Here is a 23,980-nt window from a genome sequence, read left to right on the forward strand (position 1 = left end):
CTAGCTCCACAGCATCAGTATCCATGGAGATCTAGCCAGGTAAAAAGAGAGCCACCTTCATGACACTGAAAACTCTGACTTTAGGCTCAGCATACCTCGCTAACCCACTGATCTCGCTTTGTAGTACAGCCCTCTGGAAAAAAAAAGCAGGGAGGAACAACAACGTAAGTGTGACTTGCGTCATCAGTCTAGCAAACTGATGAAGCAGCAGCGTTGCACATCACGTGTCTGAAAGGGGGCTAAAAGTGTTCCGTGATGAAGTAATAGACTAGACTGGGGAAAAAATTATTACCAGCTGAGCCCTGCTTTTTTTGTTGTTTTGTCTGGTGTTTGTTATGTAGCAACAGAGACTATAATGGGCTGGTTGCTTGCAAAACATGCCTCTGAATTTAAGTTTCTGTTTCTGTTCTGCTTTTGTTTAACACAGGTCAGCATAGACCAATTGGGGATAGCAGAAGATCATCTTATGACAATCCAGGCTTCACTGCTCTTTCTGCTCCAGCTGGTGACAACGTCCTTGAGGACATTATCAGTGCGTGAGAAGGACTGAACTAAATGTTCCGTATACAGTCAAACTACTGAGTCTGACCTGCAGATGTCCTTGGGGGGGGAGGAAATACTTGCCAGATGTATTTGTCTGCCTTGTTAATTAAAAACGTGAAAGGTGGCTTTAACTTTAACAGCCGTAACATTATTCACAGATGCAACAGGGCAGACACATGCGTAGAAACTCACCAGAATGCAGGAAATGAAGTGTTGATCCTGGAGGAAAAGCCCCTTCATTTTTATTTACTTTTTGTCCCACGCAGAGTTCAAACAAACCCGACTCCCACGATGTCCCGTAAACTGTTGATGACAGCTTATCTGTATTTAGAAACATCTGCAGGACATTCAGCACCAGTTTTTTTTGTCTTTGCTCTTCTGCCCGTCTCTAACTTTGTGCATCTTTTTCCATGCAGATCAGAACATCCTGTCAGCACCTCTGCAGACAGTGCTGGACAACTTGGACGTTCTGGAGGAGTTGGTGATTCTGTTGGACCCGGAGAGCCCAGGAATAAAGAACACGAAACATCTTGCGTCGCTCTGCTCCTTCCCCTCCACCTGGACCACTTACGCGTACTCCATGAAGGAGAGTAAGAGCCCCCTGAAAGCGCTGCTGGAGGGGGTCACCAGCAGGAACCCTGACTGGACTGTAGGTCACCTGGCGAAGCTGCTCAGACACATGGAGCGCAACGACGCCATCGCTGCTCTTTCTAAAATCAGATTGAATGTGATTGGCGTATAGTAGGTGTTTCACCTGACTGCTAGAAGAAATTGAAGTATTATATCTTTTTTTCTGAAGTGTAAGGCGGTGCTTTGCGCATCGGGGCTGCATAATGTATCATTCCAGTATCTCGTATTATCACAATGTGAATTAAGGCAAATTTGCACTACTTAATATGTTCGCTTCAGACCTGTCACTTTTTCGTAAAAGCTGCAACGACAGTCGATCGAGGCCGGGCCTGGTGATGTTATATATATATATATCACATATCAAGTCATAACTGCATGCATTCACTTTAATGCATGCACAAGTGATGTTCTTTGACATCGTTTATTTTCTTCATATTTAAGCACCAATATCCAAAAACTTAATTTGCTAATTTTTTTCTTTTCTTTTTCTGCTGCTTGATACAAATCTACAGAAGATTCATTTCATGTTAAAGGGCTTTGGATGGACTGAGTTTGCTGTCTGGCATGTAAACTCCCACACTTGCTCAGCAAAATGAGAAACAGGAGGGAATTCCTGAAAAGCAAAAGCAAGATAAAAAAAACAACAACAATGTCAGCTGTTTGGAAATATTTTGGCATCAGATAACATGATGTTGACTAAGTCTGCGGGCTCTCCGTCAGCAGTGTCTTGCAATAAAGTAAAGGAACGCAACAAAGTCATCGGCACAAGGCCGAACTCCAAAGCAAGTAGTGCTTTGGATATTTAGCCAGTGTTGCCCCATATCAGGAAGGTCTTTGCGTCTTTAGTTAGCTTTTTTTTTTTAAATGTGTTGTATTTGCAGATCCACTTCCCTGCAGAATCACCTCAGTCATTCTAGATTCATTCATTCTTTACAAATAGTGTAAAAATTCCTTCTGTTTTTTTCTGACAATAAAAAAATCATCCAGCGCTATTGTAAACAGTCAGCTAGTTTCAGGATTTTATGAAGAATCAGTGAAAAAAAAAAGCACTAAAATGAGTTGAAATTGACAAAAGTAATAATAAATAAAAATTTTATGAAAATCATGATGTTGCTTTTGAATTGTGGTTCAACAGAAATATATATAAAAAAACAAAAAAAACAAGCATGATGGGACCAGTAAACTAATATTTTGTTGAACAACCCTTTGAGGTAATCAGGTGTTTCCTGTAACTCTCAGTCAGACTTCTGCACCTGTTGACAGGGATTTGGATTTTGCTCCCAATCAGCAAAGTGCTCTAACTTTTCTGGAACAGTTTTGTTTGTTTTTTTAAAATTATTTTTTTCAACCACAATTCAAAAGCAAGGATTTATCTCACTAAATTATAATTTAGCAAATTTTTATCTATTATTACTTTTTTCAGTTTCTAGTTATTTCAGTGACTATTGTGAATTTATCCTTTTCTCTAATGGAAGGGTATGAATACATTTGAGGACGACTGTGTGTATATATACTCAGGACAAAGACTCACAATATCTGAGCATTTACCGTGATAATGAAAGTTAATTACACAGCAAATGTGAATGTGTTTGGGTTTTTTTAAGCCTCTTGTAACGTGTCAATCTATGATTATTGCTGTGCATTACCAACTGTTTTTTTATACTCCAGCCCTTTCATAATAAAACAAAAAGAAAATTGTTCAAACATCTTAACATCTTTATTAAGCAAATAACATTATAAATAAAAAAAGTGCATAGAAAAATTAAACAGGTTTAGAAATATGTATACAAATATTTACAAACTCAGGGTTTATTTGTACATGGTAACAAAGACGTAAATTTAAAGAGCACATATTTTCTCATTTTTATGTCTTTTACACTTACTTTAAAATAACCCTACTATATATATATATTTATATATTTATATATATATGTGTGTATATATAACATACAGCTTTCTTAACAGATTCTGGGAGAGATGGTCATAACTTCAGGTTTCGACTAGTGCTTTGCATCCTTCATCGCGCGCACACACATGCACACAAAAAAATAACAAACACACACGCATACACACACACACACACACACCAGGATATTAAAACCAAGCTATTCTTAAATCATCATCCTCTCTTTTTGCATCAGTATTCCCAAACATCTGTCGTTAACAGCTGAGGTAGAATCCTTGCAAGGAGTTGGGAGTGACTCTGTTCTTGTTGTCAGCTAAGGTGATTGACACAAGTTAATCTGGGCTCCATCCCAGTGATTGGACATGCAAAGGGAGGGGAGGGGAGGGGGGGGTTAAGATAAAGACAAAACGTGATGTTAATTTGCTCTATTAGGTTCGGAGACAAAGGGGTGAGAGAGGAGAAAAAAAAACCATGATCATGGGCTTGAATAGGCAAACAGTGCTCACTTTACTCCTGTGGCTGATTCTAAGAACGTCAGTAATCTACCATAACAAAAAATAAAAATGCTTCTTTAAAAATACCTGCTTTCGAACAATTTCTGTCATAAAGGCTTAAATGCATGACATGACTGCTCCGAACAAAACAAGAAAAAAAATTCAAGTAAATTAGTGAAACAAAGGACATCATTTGTAAACAAAACAAAGGACACAAATTGGGGGAAATACACAAGACCGCCACCAATTATACACAGCACAACCGTTGGTTTTTTTTTTTGTTTGTTTTGTTTTGTTTTTTTTTAACCATTAAAAATAGAAATCAAAACACGAATAAATATAACTACCAATTTGAACAGTGTGTGAATTCAATTAGCCTCATCAATGACGGCACTCGACATCGACTCACGACGACATGAAACATCATTTGAAAGGTGCTGAACGCGTCCTGTCAGCTCCGTGTCTGTCGAGGTCGACCGCTTCCTGCAACACCTCCAAAGTCTGTGTTCTCAACCAGGAGCTGAACGCACACACTCAGTAGCAATGCTTTATACCAGTGCTCTCCCTGATTAAGAGAAACTGTAGCAGGTTTCACAAAGATAATTTGTATGTTTGATGCTTATTTATGTGCAACTGTAGGGCAAGAAAGTCTTATTGCAATAGGTAATGAGCATCTGCCATGAGAGTAATAAAATATATATTTAAAAAAAACAAAAAAAAACTGATATTCACCACAAAATCTTCACTTTTGGCTTGGGTAGTGTTTGCTACATACACTGTACATCAAGAAAAAAAAACCCAACATGTCTTTAAGACATGATTCTGCCTTTATAACTATGACACCGTGTCACTGACTGCAGCCAGCACACCGATTTTAAACTCGACACAGGAAGAGAGGAGGTGAGTAAAAGCAGACGGATGACAGTAAATGTGAAACCTAGCAGTCACTAAATATTCCGCTGATAAGAGTGCTGCTTGAGTGCATAAATTTAAGATCTCAGCAGGGTGAATAAACAGCTAAACGATTCCTGATTCGCAAGACATCTTAGTCCCAAACTAAAGACAAAGCTTTCAAAGCTTAGCACCATGGTTGTTTTGTTATTCACACTAAATAATAAGTCTAAAAAGAAACAACGTAAGAGGAGTTGAATGCAAGATAAAAACGCACAAAATAAAGGTTCGAGTGAATGTATGGCTCAAGAACTGACTTCACCACTGCACGGATGGGACTATAATGTTCCTGTCACTAGAGGATGGAGCGATCATGATAACAAGTGTACTACAGACAGACGAATCCCCCCCAGAAATGGATAAAACATAGAAGGAATCTCTCAAAGTTTAGCTATAGGTATTCAGCAATGATTCAAACATATAAGGCTTGGTGTGTGTCAGAAAATTCTGTTGGCGTCATCCATGTAGATCCAGGAAATCCCCACATTTCAAACATCCGGTTAAATGTCCCCTTGTCATCAACACCAAAACCACTTCCTCAACAACAATGCGATGCCACCTCTACATCTGAACTCCTCGGCAGCAGAAGTACATCGCAAACATTTATGAGGCAAGAAACGCTTCAAAAATCTATTTTCTGTGCTGGTTCTCTTCCTCTTATTCTCCCGTCTGTAAAATGTCCACATTTCACTTCTCACCAGCCATTTGTTTCTGGCCATAGTGGCTAAATCCCCTGCTGCGCAGACTGACCACAGCCTCTCCAGGCCCCATCCAGTGCCACCTTAATTTAAGGCTTACTAGTAAACAGGATCCTCGCCTTTTTCATCCGAGGGATCTCTCAGTTGAGGAAACGACGGCATCGCCGGGCTCCACAGTTACAGTTGAGTTTGTTGCTGGCGTCCTCGATGGGGAACTTGTAGTCGTAGGTGAGCTCCTCTCCCCTGTAGATTTTCCGAAGAGCAAAGATGACGATATGCTTCCGACCTTCCACGTTGATCACCCGCGAGTAGCAGTTAGGTTCGCAGGAGTGGTTGATGAACCTGGCTGCGTTGCCGTGCATGGTCGCGTCCACCACGTCAAAGTCATCGATGCGGAACATGTAACAGCCGATTCCCTGCGAAGGCAAAGACGAAACGTTTTGGTGCATTCTTGAATCTTTGTCAACGTTAACTGTCAAATAGGTTGATCGTTGTGAAAATTAGGGCCTCCAGGAGAAGTTAGCAGAGCTTGTGATGCTGAAAATGCATCAACAGTTTGCACATTTGTTTCTGAAATGCTTTCATCACAACAAATGTTTCCATGATTACTGCATGACTGTTGCATCATGTCGTGTTTGGTCAGCCGCAGTCAGCACTTCAGTTTTAGACAATGACGGCAGCACCAGAGTCTGTTCGGTATTGGAACATAACGCAGATTGTTGCTATGTTATTTAAGCTTCAGTTCCAGATCACAACAGCAAACATCCAGGAGGCACTTTACATCTGTTTGCTTTCTGGGTTGTGTTGTTTTAGCTGCGTCTTTGTAAATGCCCTGTTTTTATTGTATGTGTTTGATCTATAACTTAAGATTGTCGTTTTTGTTTAAATTGAATCTTGTTTTGGTTGTTTTTAGCCCCTTTGTCCCTTTTTTTTTTTGCGAGGCCACAGTTGAAAATAAGAAGTGTGCTCTTCATTGGTTAAATTAAATAAAGGTCAAGTAAATAAACATAAACAAACTTTCTGCATGTTGTGACAAATTGGCGTTTTCCAATGACTTGTGCAGTCATACAAAACGCAAATCATACTTTTGAACCTGTAAACATCCAAATAATGTTTGTTTTTTTGTACTTGTTTTTTTAAATAATACACAAAGCGAGATGCCTGACACATTCAGTCACCTAAAGCCATTTACCAGCTCGATCTACAGGACAAAATACAACAGATATTCTCACAGGACATTCATTCCAATAACGTAATACTGAACAAACGCATCAGGCAGAAAACATCTGCGTTCCAGGTGGCCTGAGGTGGGTTTCGCATATGTTGCATTTTAATTGAGCCAGATTCCAAACAAAGTTGCACTTCAAGGACTGAGTGAAGTGTAACGACTGGAATGTGAACCATGAAGGCTGCATGATAGCTAGCAGTCACAAAGATACACAAAAGAAGAAAATAAGTTGCTGCTCAATGCTTGTAAAATATCCACGCTGCACTGTCCTCCGTATGCAAATGCAACTTTCCAGAGAAACTTTTCTTCTGCAGTTGCACTACTGGCTTTAAGATTGAAACCTCTTTTTAAAATCTGTTTTCATCATGTTGGAGTTGCCAGTTAAACTACAGCACAGTTCTGAAGTACTTTCTTTACATTTTGCAAAGACCAACAGCAGGTCAAACTGGTCGAACACTTCATAGAGTAAATGATAGAAACACAGTCGATAGCAGCAGCCTCAACGAGGATGAAACCGATCAGAAAAACGGATGCCCAACAACGTACCTTGCCGTCGTAGTACTTCTCCCGTTTGTCGGTGAGCACTGAGCGAATGACGATGCCTGCATATTCAATGACCATTTCCCCAGCTTCGATGTTCCTCTTGCAGAACAGACCACGCCCATGGATAGCAGACCTACAACAGATGCACACAAGTGGTCGGATGAAGTGGTCGCAAATTTTTTTTGCTTGACGATCGCACAATGATAGAAAACACAATCGTGAATCAACACCGTGAGACAGATTTGGGTTTTTTTTTCTAGAATTCTTTGCTATTTTGGGGAAGCAGTCGTAGCTCAGTGGTTGAGGCTGTAGGCGACGGTTTAGAAAGTCGAGGGTTCAAGCCCAAGTTGGGCCCTTGAGCAAGGCCCCTGACTCTTTCTGCTCCAGGAGCCCTTTATGCAGACATATAGGGTTACCCAAGACCTTCATAGTAACAAATAAAGACTCCTCCTCCTCCTCTAAATGGAATATACAAAGACACACAAGTTTTACTTTACACATCACATTTTCAATACTGAAGGATTGTTGCTTGAATTTGTCCCTTACCACCTCATGTGCAGTTTGTATTTAAATATTTCTAATCAGTAATCCTTAGCATGAACTCTAACATGGTAAACAGCATCTGAAAATCATTCGTGCATCCTTTCAGGGATATGAATGAAATGAATGAAATGAAAAATACTTTATTCATCCCAGAAGGGAAATTCAATATCCATACTTCCCTATGCTATATGAACTATGCCCCCTACTGAGCAAAGCAAGGAAGTGCATTTCTGCCTGGATGGATGGAATCTTCACTGCAGCCAAGGCAGAGGAGGTTAATATGTGTTTTAAATCCAGTTTTATGGGTTATGCACGTGGAGCATTACTGCAACACAACAGGGCTAATAATACATGGAAAGAAGGTAGTGAGGAGGTTGTCCTGCCACGCGTGCAAACAGTTCGTGACATATCTTGTTAAAAGATGTATAAATCGCGACTCGCTGTGTATGTTACCGTCCATATAGTCAAGCGAGCCTGTTAGACGGTTTGCTAATTTCTAACTTTCCCGGCACACAATGCTCACAGTGTTTCTTTAAAATCTCCACAAAGTTAAACTGTTTCAACATATTCAGAGGCAATTCTGGGAAAAGTCAGTTTTGCAAACACACAAGAGTTCGCAAAGGAAATTAAAGGATAAAAGGGAGTTCCCTTTGACTCCCATATGTGCACAGAGCTATGTGGAAATGAGCACCGGGAGAGGCCGACTGACCTGCCAGCACGGCTCGGGAGTGTTTTTAACAGTTTTGTTTTGACTAATTCAGAGTCTCTGTCGTGTTTTCTTTTTCTTTTCCGAGCGCAGCTTCCTCTTGATAGCCTCGAGCAGATAACATGTGCTGAATGTGGGCAGCAGCTGTCGCATGTCGAGCAATAAAGGATGATGAAATGAACTTGTGCACGTACACTAATCTTGACAGCTCTCTGCTGTTTTGGTCGGATTCTGTCCATATTGGCTGCACAAACGTTCTGTGCTTTTGTTTTTTTATTACATACTTCCACCATTTCTCCCACCAATGCTGTCTAATCTTCAAGTTTCTATGTACAATCCAACTGAAACAAAAAAAAACAATTGTAAATTCTTGCAGGAGTGACATATTTGATGAAAAACTGGCATCACTTTAGCATGCCCATCAACTGCAGTTACATTTAGATGATGTGTGCAGTTCTCATATCGCTTCATCTACCGTTGGCACAGCTGCTACATAGGAAACTTATCGTTGCATGCCATGGTTGGTACCAACGTCATTAAATGTCATTTCACAACAGCAGAGATTCAGGTGAAGAATCTTTTAACTGTTTCTGTTACTGTTCTAAAAATATGTTTGGTCTCTGACATTTAAAATGAAAGTCTGATGTTTGGTATTTGACATTCAGCAGAGATATCATCGGAAAAAAGTTTTAAAATACTGTGACCACTGGCTTAAGAGGTCAAGTGAACTGAACTAAAGAGCTCGTACAGTTTGTTCATCATTTTAACAAAAAAATAACACTGGTAGAACGTTTTAAGTCAGAGCCCTCATGCACTGCACTGCTTACTTATTAGAGCGTTGACGTAAATGTTTTGGTTTTAATGAGATTAAACAGAGATGAAGCAGCAGCAGCGATAGACGGAAACCCTACCCTAAACCCCTTCTACCTTTGTTTTCAACAACAGGACATGCAGAGATATTTTTGACTCATTGAAAACAACATGGAGTTGAACACCTGGTTTCCAGAAAGATTTTGTTTTTGTTTTTGTCTTTGTGCTGTTTTAATTTGCATATAAGTGATGACTGAAATGACTAGCTCATTCAAAATACCAGCTTACAAACACTCTCAAACTTGCAGCTCTGACTCCGCTCACTACCTTTGAGCTTAAAATCCAACAGATTGTAGTTGACTGTTGCTCACGCCAGATTTTACTTACATACTTATATACACACACACCCTTTCTTACACCTCATGCACATCATTTTTCCCTCACATGCATATGCCGCCCGTGCTTCTAACTTGTTTAATTTCCTTCTATGTTCTGTTTATGTGTCTATTTGTGTCTGTAGTTTACATGTGTATTTGCTCCTGCTGGAGCCTCCTGGCCAGGTCATGTTCGCAAACATTTCTACCTGGCAAAATAAAGGCCAAATAAATACATAAAATACTTCAAAACAACTCCAGTGTTTTCTACTGACTGTTCTGTCTTACATAACGTTTCGTATTGTTAATCTTTATATACAGAATTCTGATTATTTTGCAAATGCAGCTGACCTGTACACTCCTACAGCCTCCTTGGATGTCCTTTCCAGATGTCTAAAGCGCATAGCCATGGGCAACTCCAAACTGGTAGCCCGCCTAAATGAAGAAGCAGAAATCCATTAAAAACATCCATAACAGCATTTTTGCTTTGTACTAAATCCAAACGAGGTGCACAGTTAAAAAAGTGGCAAAATTTTGTTTAAAAAAAGTCGCATTGTATTGCAGGGACATCATTTTGTTCCAGGAAAACTGCTCAACTAAAGAGGACAAAGCCCTGACCTGGTAGACTTCAAGAGAACCTCATCCTCCTCATCATCATAAGGCCCAATGTCAGGAAGCTGTCTGTGCTGAGAAGCCAGGAAGTTGAAGATGTCAAACGTGGACTTCCTGTATGACAAAGAAAATGATATTAGGTCTACACTAGCACTAACCTTCTGACTCACAATTCCCAGTAACAGCAAAGTGAAACGAACCTAAGGTAGAGCTCAGAGCGGGCACAGCCACTGGGATTGACGGGCAGATCGTCCTCTTGGCTGAACTGTTTGAAGAAACGGAACGCGTGCCGCTGACAGCGATGAGCTCCTTGAAGTTGCTCCAGCAAGAAGACCACAGCATCGTGGACCAGACCCAGCATCCGGGCACCGGTGACCCTCTGGAAAGTCAGAGGCCGTAACCGTGCGATCGCTCGAGCCTCCTGCACCCCGTCTATCACTGCTTTCCAAGCCACTGGAAGGGAGAGTCGAGAATTAGGTGTCATTGGGTGAACACGATAACCAGAAATGGAAGAAACATTTTGGTATTTACAGATTATTGGAGGCTTCAGAAGGACATTTTTCTTTTGCAATCTAACCCTTACCCTCGATACTATCCGCTTCTACACTGAATCCATCATCGCTGGTTATCTCAAACCGCAGGTGTGGCTGCTCTCTGTTGGTTGGACAAACCTCCTCCTCATCAGGTGGCGTTGGTTCTTCATCTGAGGTAGAAGCAGCGCCTGACAAAACACAATTTATACAGCCTGTCTTTCACACGGCTCTTGAATGTTTTAACTGCAGATAGCGTTGTATGTCAAAATAATACAGTTTAACAAAGGAATACCAGAGTATTTCTTCCAGTCGGTCAGCGTGCTGTGTCCCACTGGTTCCCACGCATGCTGTTTGCCTTGATCACCTACAGACAAATAATTCCAAGGCTCTGATCTGGAAAAGATAACAGCACAGATGTTATTTAGTTTTTTAAACACAAAACTGAATACATTTCATCTATTCATATATTTGTTTCTCGACTTATCTGACACTTAATTTTGCTTTCTGGAACACTTGACGATGTTAACCAAATGCACTACATGTAGGACTGTCCATCAGTGTTATAGAGCCCACAACTGGTGATCTGATCCTCTGTTGTCTATAGGGTTGTTAATATTTTTACAAGCCTGTTTCTTAATTCAGATTCTTAAATGAGCAAGTGGTTAGGGAAATCCTGCTTTTACATTAATGCATGAGTAATAACAATGTAGTGTATTATAGTCAAACAGTCACAGAGGATATTCCTAGAACATGTTTCTGATTATACTCACACATCACTGCTCTGCTCTGTCTATCAAAGTAAGCAAACACTTAATAATTAAAAGACAGTTTTTAATGACTGCTATTTTTTACCAAGCGAGGATAATACAGCCACAGGGTGACTGAGTGCACATCCTCTTTCTGTGATGTAGACTAGCGGGTTTGTTGTGGCAAGCGAGTGCTGCATGATGTGTGAAAGACGTCGCAGGGCGTAGCCACAGTGAGAGTATAGTGCTGCTATAAGGGTACTGAGGTTACTATAAGCTGTGATGTGCCAAGATAAGCTTAATAGGCACAAAAAAAAAAAAAAAAACCTGTGTTGTGTTTGCCGTCACTGAAGAGAAACGCTGACGAGTCCAATCCTGTTCCAGTAAAGTTTGCGGTTGTTAGATTACTGTTAAAAGCCAACCACACAATTTGTGGTGTTCGCTGACACTGGCCCAAGAAACTCGGCAAAGGCTGCAGGTTACGTGAGAATAAAGCTAAACAAATGATTTACTGAGACGAATGCATGAGGTGAAGGGGAGACACGCGCGATTAACGATGCAGAGTGATGACTGTAAACTGCAGCACACTGTTCATAAAACCATGCAAGGGAAGTTAGCTTCGCAACTGATAAAGAGCACTGCAGCAGAATGTTGATTATACCTTTAGAATTTGAGTTTTGTATGGCAAGGTAAAAGGCCGAGAATTCGATTGAAAACTCTACTATTGGCTAAAGGGAAAGGGGGAAGGAGCCTCCCCTCTCTGAGAGAATACTACTGGGCAGCACAACTCAGACCTATGAGATGTTGGTGTAATCCCTCATATGATGCTCAGTGGAAAAGCATCGAAGAGGGTCTGACCTCCATTCCCATACAAGCAATTATAGCAGATTCTGCAAGACCTTATAAAAAAAATATAGAAAACCCATGGATCAGGTTGACTCTTAAAATTTGGAGAACAGTAATAGCAGAATACAAGTTAGAAAACGATATAGTAATCCTGAAGTGGTGTGCATATGGCACACATTTTGCTCCAAATAAATCAGATACCAGATTCAAAGATTGGACATACGAAGGACCAACGGCATTGTGCAAGATAATGAAGGAAGGTACACCGCATAGTTTTGGAAAGATTAGAGAGAAATATTCATTGGAACCACAGGATTTCTATCGTTATCTACAGATGAGACATTTTGTGAGTGACAAGATTAAATGTGTAGCAGAACCAAGCAAACAGCCGCTAGACATATTTAAAAGAGCATATGGTTCAAATAAAGACAGAGGTATTGTCTCGGGTCTATACAAACATGAAAACACATTCAACCCTATACATCAAAACAAACTGGGAACTGGAGGGAGGAATACACATAACAGAAGAAGAGTGGATAACAATATCCATGGAAACATAGCAGTTCACAGATTTGGAGGGAGTTTGGCTGGAAAAGCCTGATGAGATATTTTATTACACCTTGGCAAAACTCTCACTATGAAGACAACAGCCCAACTCGCTGGAGAAATTGTGGCAATAGAAATGCAAATCATTATCATGTTTATTGGGAATGTCAGCTTATTGGAAGGGAATCCATAATGGAATTCAAGAATGTTTTTGGAAATCAGCTGCCTTTGGAGATTAAAATTTTATTCTTTGGACTCATGCCTGAGAGATGGCCAAAGAGAGACAAATACTTGTTGAGTATTTTGTTGGTGGCAGGCAAAAAGGTCCTTACGAAAAAATGGCTGTCAAGGGAAAGCCCAACTTTAAACATGTGGACGGACATCGTGATGGACATTTACAGGATGGAGAGAATTACAGCAGATGTGAATTACAAGAGAGACCTATTTGTGTCACGTTGGAGGAAGTGGATGGACTACATAATGTCACGTAGGCCAGACTTTGACTCTGCTAATTTGAGGCTCCAGCCCCCCCGTGACCCTAATGAGGATTAAGCGGTGTATAGATAATGGATGGATGGATGGATGGATGGATGGATGGATGCTATGTATGAAGCAACAACTGCATCCCATTCCCTTTATGTTAAGGTTCTTTTTATGTTTTTCTTTTTTATGTTCTTTTATTTGTCTTAAAAAAAAAAAAAAAAGGGACATTCAAGCTGATATTTTGTGGCTAATAACTAAAGCAGATGTACATACTACATTTGTCACTGAATGTCAATAAAAAATATAACTTTTTTTTAAAAAAGTACCTTTGTTTGAAAAGGAGCTAACACAAAATATTAATGAATAGAGCCACAACCATCAATTGAATCATTAATTATTGAATTGAAAGAAAATAAATTAAACTATTTTGCGTATTGGTTAATCGTTGATTCATCTTTTCTCATGTAAAATACCATCACTACACAACAGTGTCTTACAAATAAGTAAAAACTTACCCTGAGCTGTCGGAATCGCTCATCCGCTCCTCCTTTAACTCATCCAGGTTCAGCACTCCTTTCACTGTCGGGGTCTTGATGCGAACTCCTGAGGCTCTGCTGGAGACGCTCGGGAAGGTTGGTTTGCGACGCTCCTCGACCTCAGCGATGGGCTCTGGTTGTAGGAAATCCACTTTAGACTTCTTTGTGACAATCCGATCTGAAAGGGAAGACACTCTTTTCATGCGGACGTGAGTGCGAGGACGAGGTGCAGGAGCTGGTGTCGATATTGGCGACGGAGAGCGAGGTGACGCTGGAGGCTCTGGTTCAATTAACAGGCCGGGTGGCAAAACCAGGGAGGAAGGGCTCATTGTTCGAAGTCCACTCCACTTGGGGGTGTAGTTACTTGCCATTGCTTGGTTGATAATTGCTTGGGCGCTTTCAGCAGGACTCACGGGAGGATTCTCAGCTGACGGAGCAGGCTGCCCTGAGGACTTGGATGACTTGGATTTTTTGGATGCACTGGACTCCTTTTTCTTCTTTGGCTTTCTCAACTCTGGGACAGTCTCATCCTTGGATGTTTTTGTGTTTTTTCTTGGCTTTTTTACATTGACCGTTGCTACCGCACCGTTGCTATTGTGAGTTAGCAGCTGTGTAACAGTGGCTGGACTCTGAACCGCAGGTGTGACTGCCAGGGGAACTGCTGTTGTCACGCTGGCCCCGGCTGGTGGAGCAGACATGCTACCAGCTGCTGCTAGCGTGGCTGAAAGTGCGTTGCTCTGCAAAAGGCTGGCAATCTGAGTGACACAGTTATAGGAAGGGGAGTTGGGAGTGGGAAGCTGGAAAGTGTTGCTTTCTGGGTTTTTCACAAAGATCTGCCCGAGACGGTTCACCAGTAGGACATGTGGTGTGGGATCGACATTGGGACCTCCCACCTCCTTCACAGTCAGAATAGCATGACCAGGTAGTGCCTGGGGTACCACTGGCTGCTGAGGCTCTATAGCTGGTCTGGGTGTGGAGAAGTTGATGGAGATTGTGTGACCAGATGTAGCTTCCTTCTGCACAGATGAAGAGCTGTAACCATTTAAGATCACGGGAGCGGAGCTGGTTTGTACTGTAGCTGGAGCAGTTGAACAGTGTGTCGACAGTCCAGTAAGAGACGATATTGAGGCAGACGAAGAAACAATGGTGACAGCTGTAGAACCCAGTGGCTGTGTTTGTGTGGAGTACACAGGAACAGAAACAGTACCGCAAGTTCCTGCTGGAGGACAAGTGCTTATCGTGGCCGTTAACCCTGGATCACTTTGAGGGGCTACATTCATCAGTGCTTGTGTCACATCTCCAACTGGACTGAGGGTTGTCAGTTTAGTCGACTCCATGGGTGTGAAGGATGTTGGCTCCTGTGCAGCCGTCACTGGCTGAAGTGTGATACTTGCTAGAGGAGGCTGAGTGAAGCCTGGTAAACAAGAATACATCTGGAGGGAGTCTACGAGGCCCTGGGAGGAGTTTTGTACATCTGTGGACATCACAGGGGAGGGCTGAAGAAGACCGATCAGAGAGCCCTGACCGTTATCAGCAGACTCTGCTAATGAGGGCTCAATCGTATTGGATGTTAAGTGGTTCATCAACCCAGCAGACCCCTCGGTTGATGATGCAAAGTGGCTGCTGTCAGGATCTGAGTTCAGGACTTTGCAAGTTTCAGTCTGTGGGGTCTCCAGTGCATCTTGAAGAACAGGAACCATCTCAGTGAAACGTGGGCTGCCGTCACATCTCTCAAGAACAAGAGGTGTCTCAGAGGCCGAACCGGAATTCACAAATAACTCCCTTGAATATGATGTCTCAGGCACCTTCGTAAGCAAGCTAGGCAGAGAGTCATTAGCTGGAGTAGAAACCACGGTCTCTTGATCTACTAAAGGAGTGTCAGAGCTGTGACTGGCATCAAGGGATTTAGGTGGATCTTGAGGTGAACTACCTGTAGGACCTTTTGTGGCAACTGAGATGGTGACAGTTGAAGAATCCATTTGTTTATCATCAGATGATGCTTTCGGAGCCTCTGTGTCTCCAGGGACATTTTTATTATTTGTGTTTTTGGCTTGTATCTGATTTTGACCATCAACTTTCTGAGCATCATCGTTGGTCGCTATACTTGCATCGCTCTCTGTACCATCATCTACCCCATCCAGCTGAGCCATAGGTCTCGAGGAGGGAGAGGAAGGAGATTTGGAATGATCTTTTGATCCGGGGCAGCTGACTATTGTCCGTGAGAAGTCAAAATAGTGCTCCATATCATCATCAGAGGATGTGTTGCCTAAGTCATCCCTGGCTGAGGCTGCAGACCGTGGCAAATTGGCAACAAGGGTTTTCCTCTTGTGTACCTCTTGAGTTCTTCCCCAAAATTCCTCCTGATCATCACCTTCCACCACTATCTGCCCCCCACAGTTCATTGCTACTCCCTCATTCAGGAGTGTTTCTTCAATCTCAAGTTCTGTCCGCATCTCTTGGCCGAGACTCATGCTGGGATCCTTGTGGAATGAACTGTAAGGAAACTCTTCTTCGTCCTTCTGCTGGTCTCCCTGGGGTGATGTACCATTTGCTGGAGAAACATCCTCAGGCTCTGGCGAAGCTAAGAAGTTGTGCGGCACCTCGACTGAGTCTGACTGGCTCAGATCAAATGACAGTCGGGTTCTGGGCAAATGCTGTATGGACGCCGAGAAAGGCAGACTAACGGAGGGAAAACTCCCCGAACCTTCCTGCCACTGAGACTGAGGAAAGAATGATGAGGTACAGTGGGTTATCGTACTCCCCGGGCATCGGACTGAGGAAGCATTTCGACCTCCAACTGGGCGGGATGATGGAGAATTTATCAAGTTGTCTGTAGCACCAAGTGGGAACAGTGGGGAGGTAGGATGGGAAGATTTTCCAGCGCGGAGGGTGATTGGACCAGGCAGGGGGCCCAGAGGAGGGGGAGACATGTGAGTGCGTAGGCCTGTCGTCTGTGAGTGTGGGCTGTGGCGGCGAACTCTTCGAGTCTCTTCCAGATCACTTATGGTGAGTATGTGGTGGGGTTTCAACTGAGCTGTTCCTAAAAGAAAAACACAATTAATTAGAGGTTTTGAACATGTGTGCTTGTAATTATATTTGCAAATTGATTCATTTAAATAATGCTTTACAAAAAAAATAATAATGACGACTTTGTGTTTTACCTGGGGATGGCAGAGGTCGGGACAATCCCCCAGCTGGTCTCCTGGGTTGGGGATAGCAGGGAATCTTTGGCCTTGCACCATGATCTGACTTCAGGGGAGGACCTGGGACAAATGTTTCTTCCGCTGGGGGTTGGGATTCTGTCATCTCAGGCTCCTGGGCTTCAGATTCTTCAGATTTGCACAAACAGTTTGTTAAACTACAAGTATCTTTATCAATTTAGAGTAAATCGCTTCCAAATCTTGTGTCGTTTTTCAATAGTAAAACACGTACCAGGCAGTGGACAGGGGCTGTGAGCGATGGTGTGATTGTCGCCTTGGTCAGGCATCTCCTCAACGGGCTTCTCCGGGACAATGGGCCGGACCTCCCGGACTGTACATGTATATTTGCACCGGCGCAGTGGATTAACTGTACTCCAGTACCAGCGAGAGGACCTTAGGAGGAAAAACCACATTTTTAAAAGAGTTCTTTCCTTGTTGGAAATCAGATTTTTTTTTTTTTTAAATAGAATTATATTTAAAAAATAGAAAATGCAACTTACTGAAAACCCACAGGACACAATTTTCCTTTGTTTGCAGAGAGTTCTGTCAGTATACCTAGTCTGTCAATCTGTAAGGAGCCTGTCAAGAGAAAATGTAGATACCAGCTATTACACAAGCTCACACTAGTAAACGCCAGGGAGGTTTGAAACGAGGAACTATTCAGAAGATACCGACTTACCAATCATCACGTTAATCAGTTCTGGTTCCAGTCCAGTCAAGAACTTTCTGCGGAGGCTGATCCCCTCAAAATCCACGTACACCCTGCGGTTTACTTCAAATTCTTGACCAGTTATCATCTACACACCAAAGCAAACCAAGTAAAAATACGACTCAAAAATATCTGAATTCAAAATCTGTAAGACGAGTAAGAAACGAGGTGGAAGAGCAGATTTTACCCTGCCGCTGATGAGATGTCGGTGCTTGTAGCAGTAGACCTTCTTGTCATCCTGGAACACACACTGACGGGAGCGAGCGCACATGAAGTGGTAGTTGCTCTGACAAGATGTCAGGCAGCAGCCGACTGTGGCACCCGTCTGGTTGCAGCGTTCACATCGCTAATGAGATTAGAATCGAGATAGAGTGAAGAGTGAAATGTTAAGTTTGTGTAATAAAAGAACGGCAATCACAAGAATGTATTTGTCTGTTAGTAGGGACAGACTGATCTACTGTTATCAGATATGTTCATCCCTCTGAACCCAAAACCTGCCATCTGGTTTAAAAGGCATGTTAAAAACTGCCAACGTTACACAGTTTATCAGAGCCAAATACTGTAAAACAAAAAACTGCAAAGTGTCCATTCCTGAACATTCTGACTATATTTGTACTAGTCATCTATGATGTGTTGTTCAGGCGAAACACTTAACAAAATCAAAGCCTAAAATCTGGATATTTCCTCTAAATCTATTTATTCTACAAGTCTTATTTAAAAACTGTGTGATCTCACTAGATTGTGTAAAAAAATAAAATAAAATCTGCAACTGACTCAGCTGCAATCAACAGTCATTTGACAAAAATTAAAGATGTTGTGGTTAAATAGAGCTAAACTGCTGGATCTTTCAATAACAGGAGAATGGTATGGAAACAATGAACAAAAATGTCAGGAGTGAAATATCCATACTATTCCGAGTCACCGTTTTTCTCCAATAACTGTTCAATAACTTTGTCATACTGCAGAACAGACATTTTTGAGTTCTCTCTACTTCTACTCATGGCTGTGCTGCTTTCACAGAGATGCAGGATTTGATATTTTGGTGAAAAATTAGTCCACGGTGAGTAAAAAATGTGACAAGAGCAGAAATCACCCGCAAACAGCTGCTCAACTATCAGAGTAATCGAACTTGATTCCTGGTAATAACTGAAAGGAGGAAGATTTCAACCAACCATCAAGCGCCCCCTTGTGACAGCACTGTGCACGTGCAGCAGAGAGCCATTGTCCTCTTCAAAAACCTCAGCGGACCACAGACAGCAGTTAACATGTGCCCACTCATTCTGGCCCAAGTACAGTAACCTGCCTGCTTCCTGTGGAACAACAACAAAAATGTCCATTGAGTAAGCAACCAGAGCTGTATGTGCAGTATTTAACCACTGTTGATTGTCAGGTTTAATGCATTACTTACATTCGGTTTGAGGTCTCCATATTTTTGGCACAAAGAGCACTGTCTCTCATCATCTTTAGACCATCCAGTGTCTAGATCAGCTTTTGAAAGCCGACCTCTTTTCCCTGCATAAACGTCCCAGGGTAAACAGTTAGAGGACCAAACAAAACACCCAAAGTACTTTTATCTCTCCTGGACTGACAGCATTACCTTTGAACTTGAGTCTGACAGCCCTGCTGGCTTTGAAGTAGTTCCTGCTTGTTGGCTCCCCAGACATCGGAGAAACTGCCTCTTCTTCTTTTATATCCAGGCTTTGTCCGTTGTCCTCCTGCAGGAGCCCCAGTGGAGCCCTGGACGAGAGCTCCTCCCTCTCCTGCCACTGGGCATAAACATGCTCCGTAGTAGGAGGATGAACAGCCTGGGACAGCATCCCTCTGTGGAGAGAATTCCAGAGTTTAGGAGCTAAGAACCTTTAATGCCACAGAAAAGCAAACATAGTTGTGACGGGATAGCTTGTCGTAAACATCTTAAGTGTTAAAAATGCACTTCATTGGATAACAGAAAATGTCAATATACAAGGAACACAAATCAACAAATGGTAACCTATACTCACACAGGCAAGTCTTTGGTACAAGGGTTCCACACCTTTGGGTCTTGGCTGTTGAACCAATTAAACACCTCCTCGAGGAGCTAAAAACAAGAAGAATCAGTCAATTAGAAATGCAAACTCACCAGCGTTCCTAAAACTGCTCCATGGTACATTCCAGAATAACAAATAACAAAATGTAATATGATAAAAATGTGTATGTCAGCAACAATTCTGGGTCGTTTCCAGCACCTTTAAGTAGTACGAGCGTGCCAGAGCGGTGGGTCTCCGCTCCTCTGGAAGATCTTCCTCCTGCTCAAGTCTCTTTCGCACCACCTGAACCACATCTTCATGGAACATTTTCTATTTTTTAAAAAAAGGCAAAAACAATATTTTTAGTATGCATCAGTTTGCATTACTTACTGCACACAGCTTGAGCATTTCTAACACACACCATGACACCGATGGCAGGAGATGGGACCTTACACTAAGCTGCATCATTTTAAACTACGATTCTTTGTGGCTTTGTTTGATTATCCTGTGTGACTAATGTCAACGTACATCAGAAAGTCTTCCTGTCAGGTGCACAGCTTCAATCTTCACTTCCCTTTAAACCACTGATAGAATCCAAGGTTCAAAGTGAGTAGAATTGTGTATAAAGTTTTGGTTTTCTCAGTCTAAGTATGTTTCCCACACTACTTTATGGAACAATCTTCTCTGAAACTTAATATCATAACAGCTCCATAAAATGAAAACAAAGCCTAGTCTTTGTCCACAGAGGTCAAAGATTAGTGCCGACACTAGCAGGCTATGTACTCACCAATGTCGTATAAAGGCCTTTGTCAAACTTCTTGCCTACAGCTCGGAGATCACAGGCTGGCTGTCCTTCTACTCCACTGTCAGGGTCAACCGACTTCTCACACTGCAGCAGAAGCCAAAGCACATTTGACAAGCTTTACTTTAAAAGTTTTATTACGACATGAGCTTTAATGCAAAGTTAACTAGTTACAGAGAACTAGTAGCTACATTAAACTGTATCTTAATTCCGACACATTTGAACGTCCTACCTGTGAGCAGGTAACAAGGTGCTGGGTGAGGGTGGAGGAAAGCAAGCAGGCGAGCACCTTCTCCACCCCGGACCTGAGCTCAATGTAGAGCAGCTCTCTCCAGGCACTGGGCTGAGTCACGCTGCACGGCCGACACGAGTACACCACGCTCTCTGGCAGGCTGGACAGGATCTCGTACAGCTCATCTGAAATTGTTTTACAGGAGAAAGCAATTTGAAGGTGGCATTCTAGTGAAATGCATCGAACCGAAATTCACACATCTACGACATTTTATTTTGGTGCTTCAAAGAAAACTGGAGCCGTCAATCAACAATGTCAGGGTTGCAAACCTCGTGGTTCAGATCACATAACTGCTTTTAAGTTAAGGTTCAGATCGTTTTTCGGATCACCAAAATGAGGACAAATACTGGCACGACTGACACGGTCACCTCGAGCTGCAAAGATGAATCAATTACTTGTCAACTGTTAATCAGCAACTATTTTACCGTCAGTGTACACGAGTTGATTTTTATATATTTTATTTATATTATATATATTTAGATATACGTTTTTATTTTTGTTTTCATGTATTACACTAATACAAAGGTGCAGAGAGAAGCATCTTTTCAGGTCCTCTGTATGTTCTGGATACATAGAGAAATTGAAACATTTAAGAAAAGAAAAGTAAAATTCTCTGATTTCAGCTTCTCAGATTTGAAGATTTTCTGGTTTCTTTCCTCCTTCATGACAGTAAGTTAAATATCTCTGGATTGTGTGCAAAAAATATGTCATCTTGAGTTTTAGGAGACACTGGCGTTTTTCTTTTTTGTTTGTTTTTTTAATCTTGGTAGAGAGATAAGGGCAATTCAATTTGGTGCAAATCCAGATGACTTTCTTTAAAATTGTGACATAACGATAGAGAGCATTGGATTTGGTTATTTTCATCTTTAAAAGGATAAAGAATACAAATCACCTGTTAGATCCTCACACTTGGCGTGCACCCAGTGGTTACAGGTGCCACACTGCATCATCTGACTATCATAGTCATTGTCCTCGTAACACTTGAAGCAGATTGGACAGTAGTTACCTATAAGAAAGAAGAATTCGGTAACTTTAGTAGATAGCAGGTGCCGACAGGTCACCAAATGACAAACAAATGTTCCATCAAGATTGAAGTCTCCCCTCACCCTGTTCGTAGAGTTTTGAACAGTCTGGACAGAGTCCTTTGTCATGGTTCCATTCGGTGTCCCAACTCTTCCCCGGTGTAACACCACAACTTTTACACCGGATGCATGTCATACAAACCTGCACAAAAAAACAACCAGATTACTGTGCGAAATCAACATGATTTTTTTTTTCCCAGCATATTTTTATTGAAGCCCATTTAAGACATAGAGTGCAATTGGAATGCAGTCAACATTTTTCTTCTTTTTTTTCCCCTCCTTGAAACATTCAAAAACCCAACATAAACTCTCTCTATAAACAACCCACCCAGACCAACAAACTGACCTCTTAGTCTAAAGACAAGAGTGGAAAACTCACAAAGATTACATACAGTAACTAAATAAAAATAAATAAATAAGTGTGAAAAAATAGAAATACATTTGAGTGGAGTATCAAAACAAAACAAAACAAAAAAAACATGATTATACACTTTTCCACGACTTAGTGTTTTTGTAAGATACCTACCCAGGCCTTCCTCTTCTTGTTTTGCTTTGGATAGTTAGGTCCCAAACAGGAAGCATGATAACAGTTCTGGCATCGCTCACACTCTAATAAAGGCTGAGAGAGACGAGACAAAAAAAAAATATGCTGAATGAACTGCATTTCCAGTGAGAAAGCAAAACAAACAAAAATTATCTGTCTGTACCTTTGAGAGCTTGTTTTTCCTGCCGCACACGTGGCAAAACTTGCAGCGTCGGCAGCACCAGTTTTCCTTGTTCTCCTCAGATGGGCGCTCCGCTGGTTCAAGGCAAAACTGGTGGAAGGGTTCACAGCATACTTGGCAATACAGCATCTGGAACGAGGAAAAACGGAAGCGAGACTCCTCAGTTTCAATTTCAGACAATGTACACATTTAAATATGAGGACATTGATGTTTTTCCCCATCTGTACCACATACAGCTTTAGAAATAATTATTAGACTGCTGTTTTCTGTCTCCTCCTTTGCAGGTCTTGGTGAACCCATACTACATTCTTTTTTTAAGGTGGTAACGAAGAGCTTTTTTGCTGATTGCACACTCTCTTTACTGCTGTATCCCTTTTCGCTCAGCACCAAGATACCTGTCTTCACGTCATCTGACAACTCAGTATTTTTGGGCACTGTTGAGTGCACATTTAGTTTAGATGATCTATTAAATACTTTATCTTTATATATACAGCCTACGCACAAAATAATGGTGACCCAAATAACATTTTGGGCCACTTAGCGTGAATTTTTACAGTTTCAACTGTCATATTCTTAAACATATTTTTTGCATGTATTTAATTATTGTGACTCCAGAAGACGATGTAATTATTTAACTATTATGATCAAATTCAGGGAAAATGATGAGCGTTGAAGGCCTTTTGTGTAGGCATTGTAAATAAAAACAAATGGTCTAATAATTATTTTCAAAGCTCTTTATGTTAAACTATGCACCACATTATTAAAAAAAAAAAACCTTCAAAAGGCAAAGCAACACATCAACTGTTTCAATTAAAACGGAGCAGAACGGAGCAGTTACCTCGTGTTGCCCTTTACTGGCACAAAGGAAGCAGACATAGGGTGGCATGAGCGGCGCAGAGGTCAGTATACTTAAGCCGCCCATATTCCAAACATTCTCCAAAGTACAGTCCTCCTGAAAATCAGCAGACACAACAGATGAGAAAACACTGCCTACGATTCTTAGCAGAATAGCACTGTGTTTGTTAGCAAATGTCCACAGAGAAAAGTAGATACATATGTAGATTTTCATCATGTTGCTATTGAGTTACGTGGTTAGATCAGCTGGAGGATGTTTAGAAATCTAATCTTTGTTGCGCCGTTAAAAGGCATCACTTGATGTATCAGAGGAAACATTTTTAAAATGAATCCCATCCCACAATATGTTGTTTTAAGAATTTAGAAACAAACAGTGACCCCTATTGGTCTAATTGTATTATGTGAACAAGTAAAATGCATCTTCTATGGAATACATCATGTTTGAAGACCACATAAATACTAAATACCCTGTGTTTAACTCCAGTCGGTATATTAGATAACCTATCTGCATTTATTTTGAAAATGAACAGCTTCAGCTGGAATTCTGTGCCTGTTGTACCTCCTGAACCAATAGAAGAAGT

General features: G+C 41.5%; 2 protein-coding genes across 6 annotated transcripts in view; one reads left to right on the top strand and one right to left on the bottom strand.

Annotated features, from left to right (window-relative positions):
* The window catches only part of igflr1 (IGF-like family receptor 1), a 7,911-nt gene extending 5,878 nt beyond the window's left edge, over positions 1-2,033 (top strand). For all 4 annotated transcript variants that reach the window (XM_008284991.1, XM_008284992.1, XM_008284993.1 and 1 more), the window contains 2 exons: positions 428-532; positions 960-2,033. In XM_008284991.1, coding sequence (XP_008283213.1) covers positions 428-532; positions 960-1,285 — 431 coding nt within the window. In that variant the 3' untranslated portion in view covers positions 1,286-2,033. The remainder of the gene's footprint in view (positions 1-427; positions 533-959) is intronic.
* A 734-nt stretch (positions 2,034-2,767) lies between these two features.
* Positions 2,768-23,980, bottom strand: part of kmt2bb (lysine (K)-specific methyltransferase 2Bb) — a 31,601-nt gene continuing 10,388 nt past the window's right edge. For both annotated transcript variants that reach the window (XM_008285005.1, XM_008285003.1), the window contains exons 12-36: positions 23,383-23,496; positions 22,527-22,673; positions 22,346-22,438; positions 21,844-21,961; positions 21,630-21,743; positions 20,678-20,862; positions 20,431-20,532; positions 19,863-19,973; positions 19,638-19,714; positions 19,235-19,458; positions 19,046-19,149; positions 18,810-18,947; positions 17,825-17,983; positions 17,608-17,725; positions 17,429-17,507; positions 17,161-17,321; positions 16,890-17,057; positions 13,708-16,768; positions 10,864-10,964; positions 10,622-10,759; positions 10,239-10,491; positions 10,045-10,152; positions 9,778-9,861; positions 6,997-7,126; positions 2,768-5,638 (exon numbers count right to left, since the gene is read on the bottom strand). In XM_008285005.1, the coding sequence (XP_008283227.1) occupies positions 5,363-5,638; positions 6,997-7,126; positions 9,778-9,861; positions 10,045-10,152; positions 10,239-10,491; positions 10,622-10,759; positions 10,864-10,964; positions 13,708-16,768; positions 16,890-17,057; positions 17,161-17,321; positions 17,429-17,507; positions 17,608-17,725; positions 17,825-17,983; positions 18,810-18,947; positions 19,046-19,149; positions 19,235-19,458; positions 19,638-19,714; positions 19,863-19,973; positions 20,431-20,532; positions 20,678-20,862; positions 21,630-21,743; positions 21,844-21,961; positions 22,346-22,438; positions 22,527-22,673; positions 23,383-23,496 (6,363 nt within the window). In that variant the 3' untranslated portion in view covers positions 2,768-5,362. The remainder of the gene's footprint in view (positions 5,639-6,996; positions 7,127-9,777; positions 9,862-10,044; positions 10,153-10,238; positions 10,492-10,621; positions 10,760-10,863; positions 10,965-13,707; positions 16,769-16,889; positions 17,058-17,160; positions 17,322-17,428; positions 17,508-17,607; positions 17,726-17,824; positions 17,984-18,809; positions 18,948-19,045; positions 19,150-19,234; positions 19,459-19,637; positions 19,715-19,862; positions 19,974-20,430; positions 20,533-20,677; positions 20,863-21,629; positions 21,744-21,843; positions 21,962-22,345; positions 22,439-22,526; positions 22,674-23,382; positions 23,497-23,980) is intronic.

Source organism: Stegastes partitus, unplaced genomic scaffold (genome assembly GCF_000690725.1).
Source record: "Stegastes partitus isolate 25-593 unplaced genomic scaffold, Stegastes_partitus-1.0.2 Scaffold383, whole genome shotgun sequence".
Taxonomy (NCBI): domain Eukaryota; kingdom Metazoa; phylum Chordata; class Actinopteri; family Pomacentridae; genus Stegastes; species Stegastes partitus.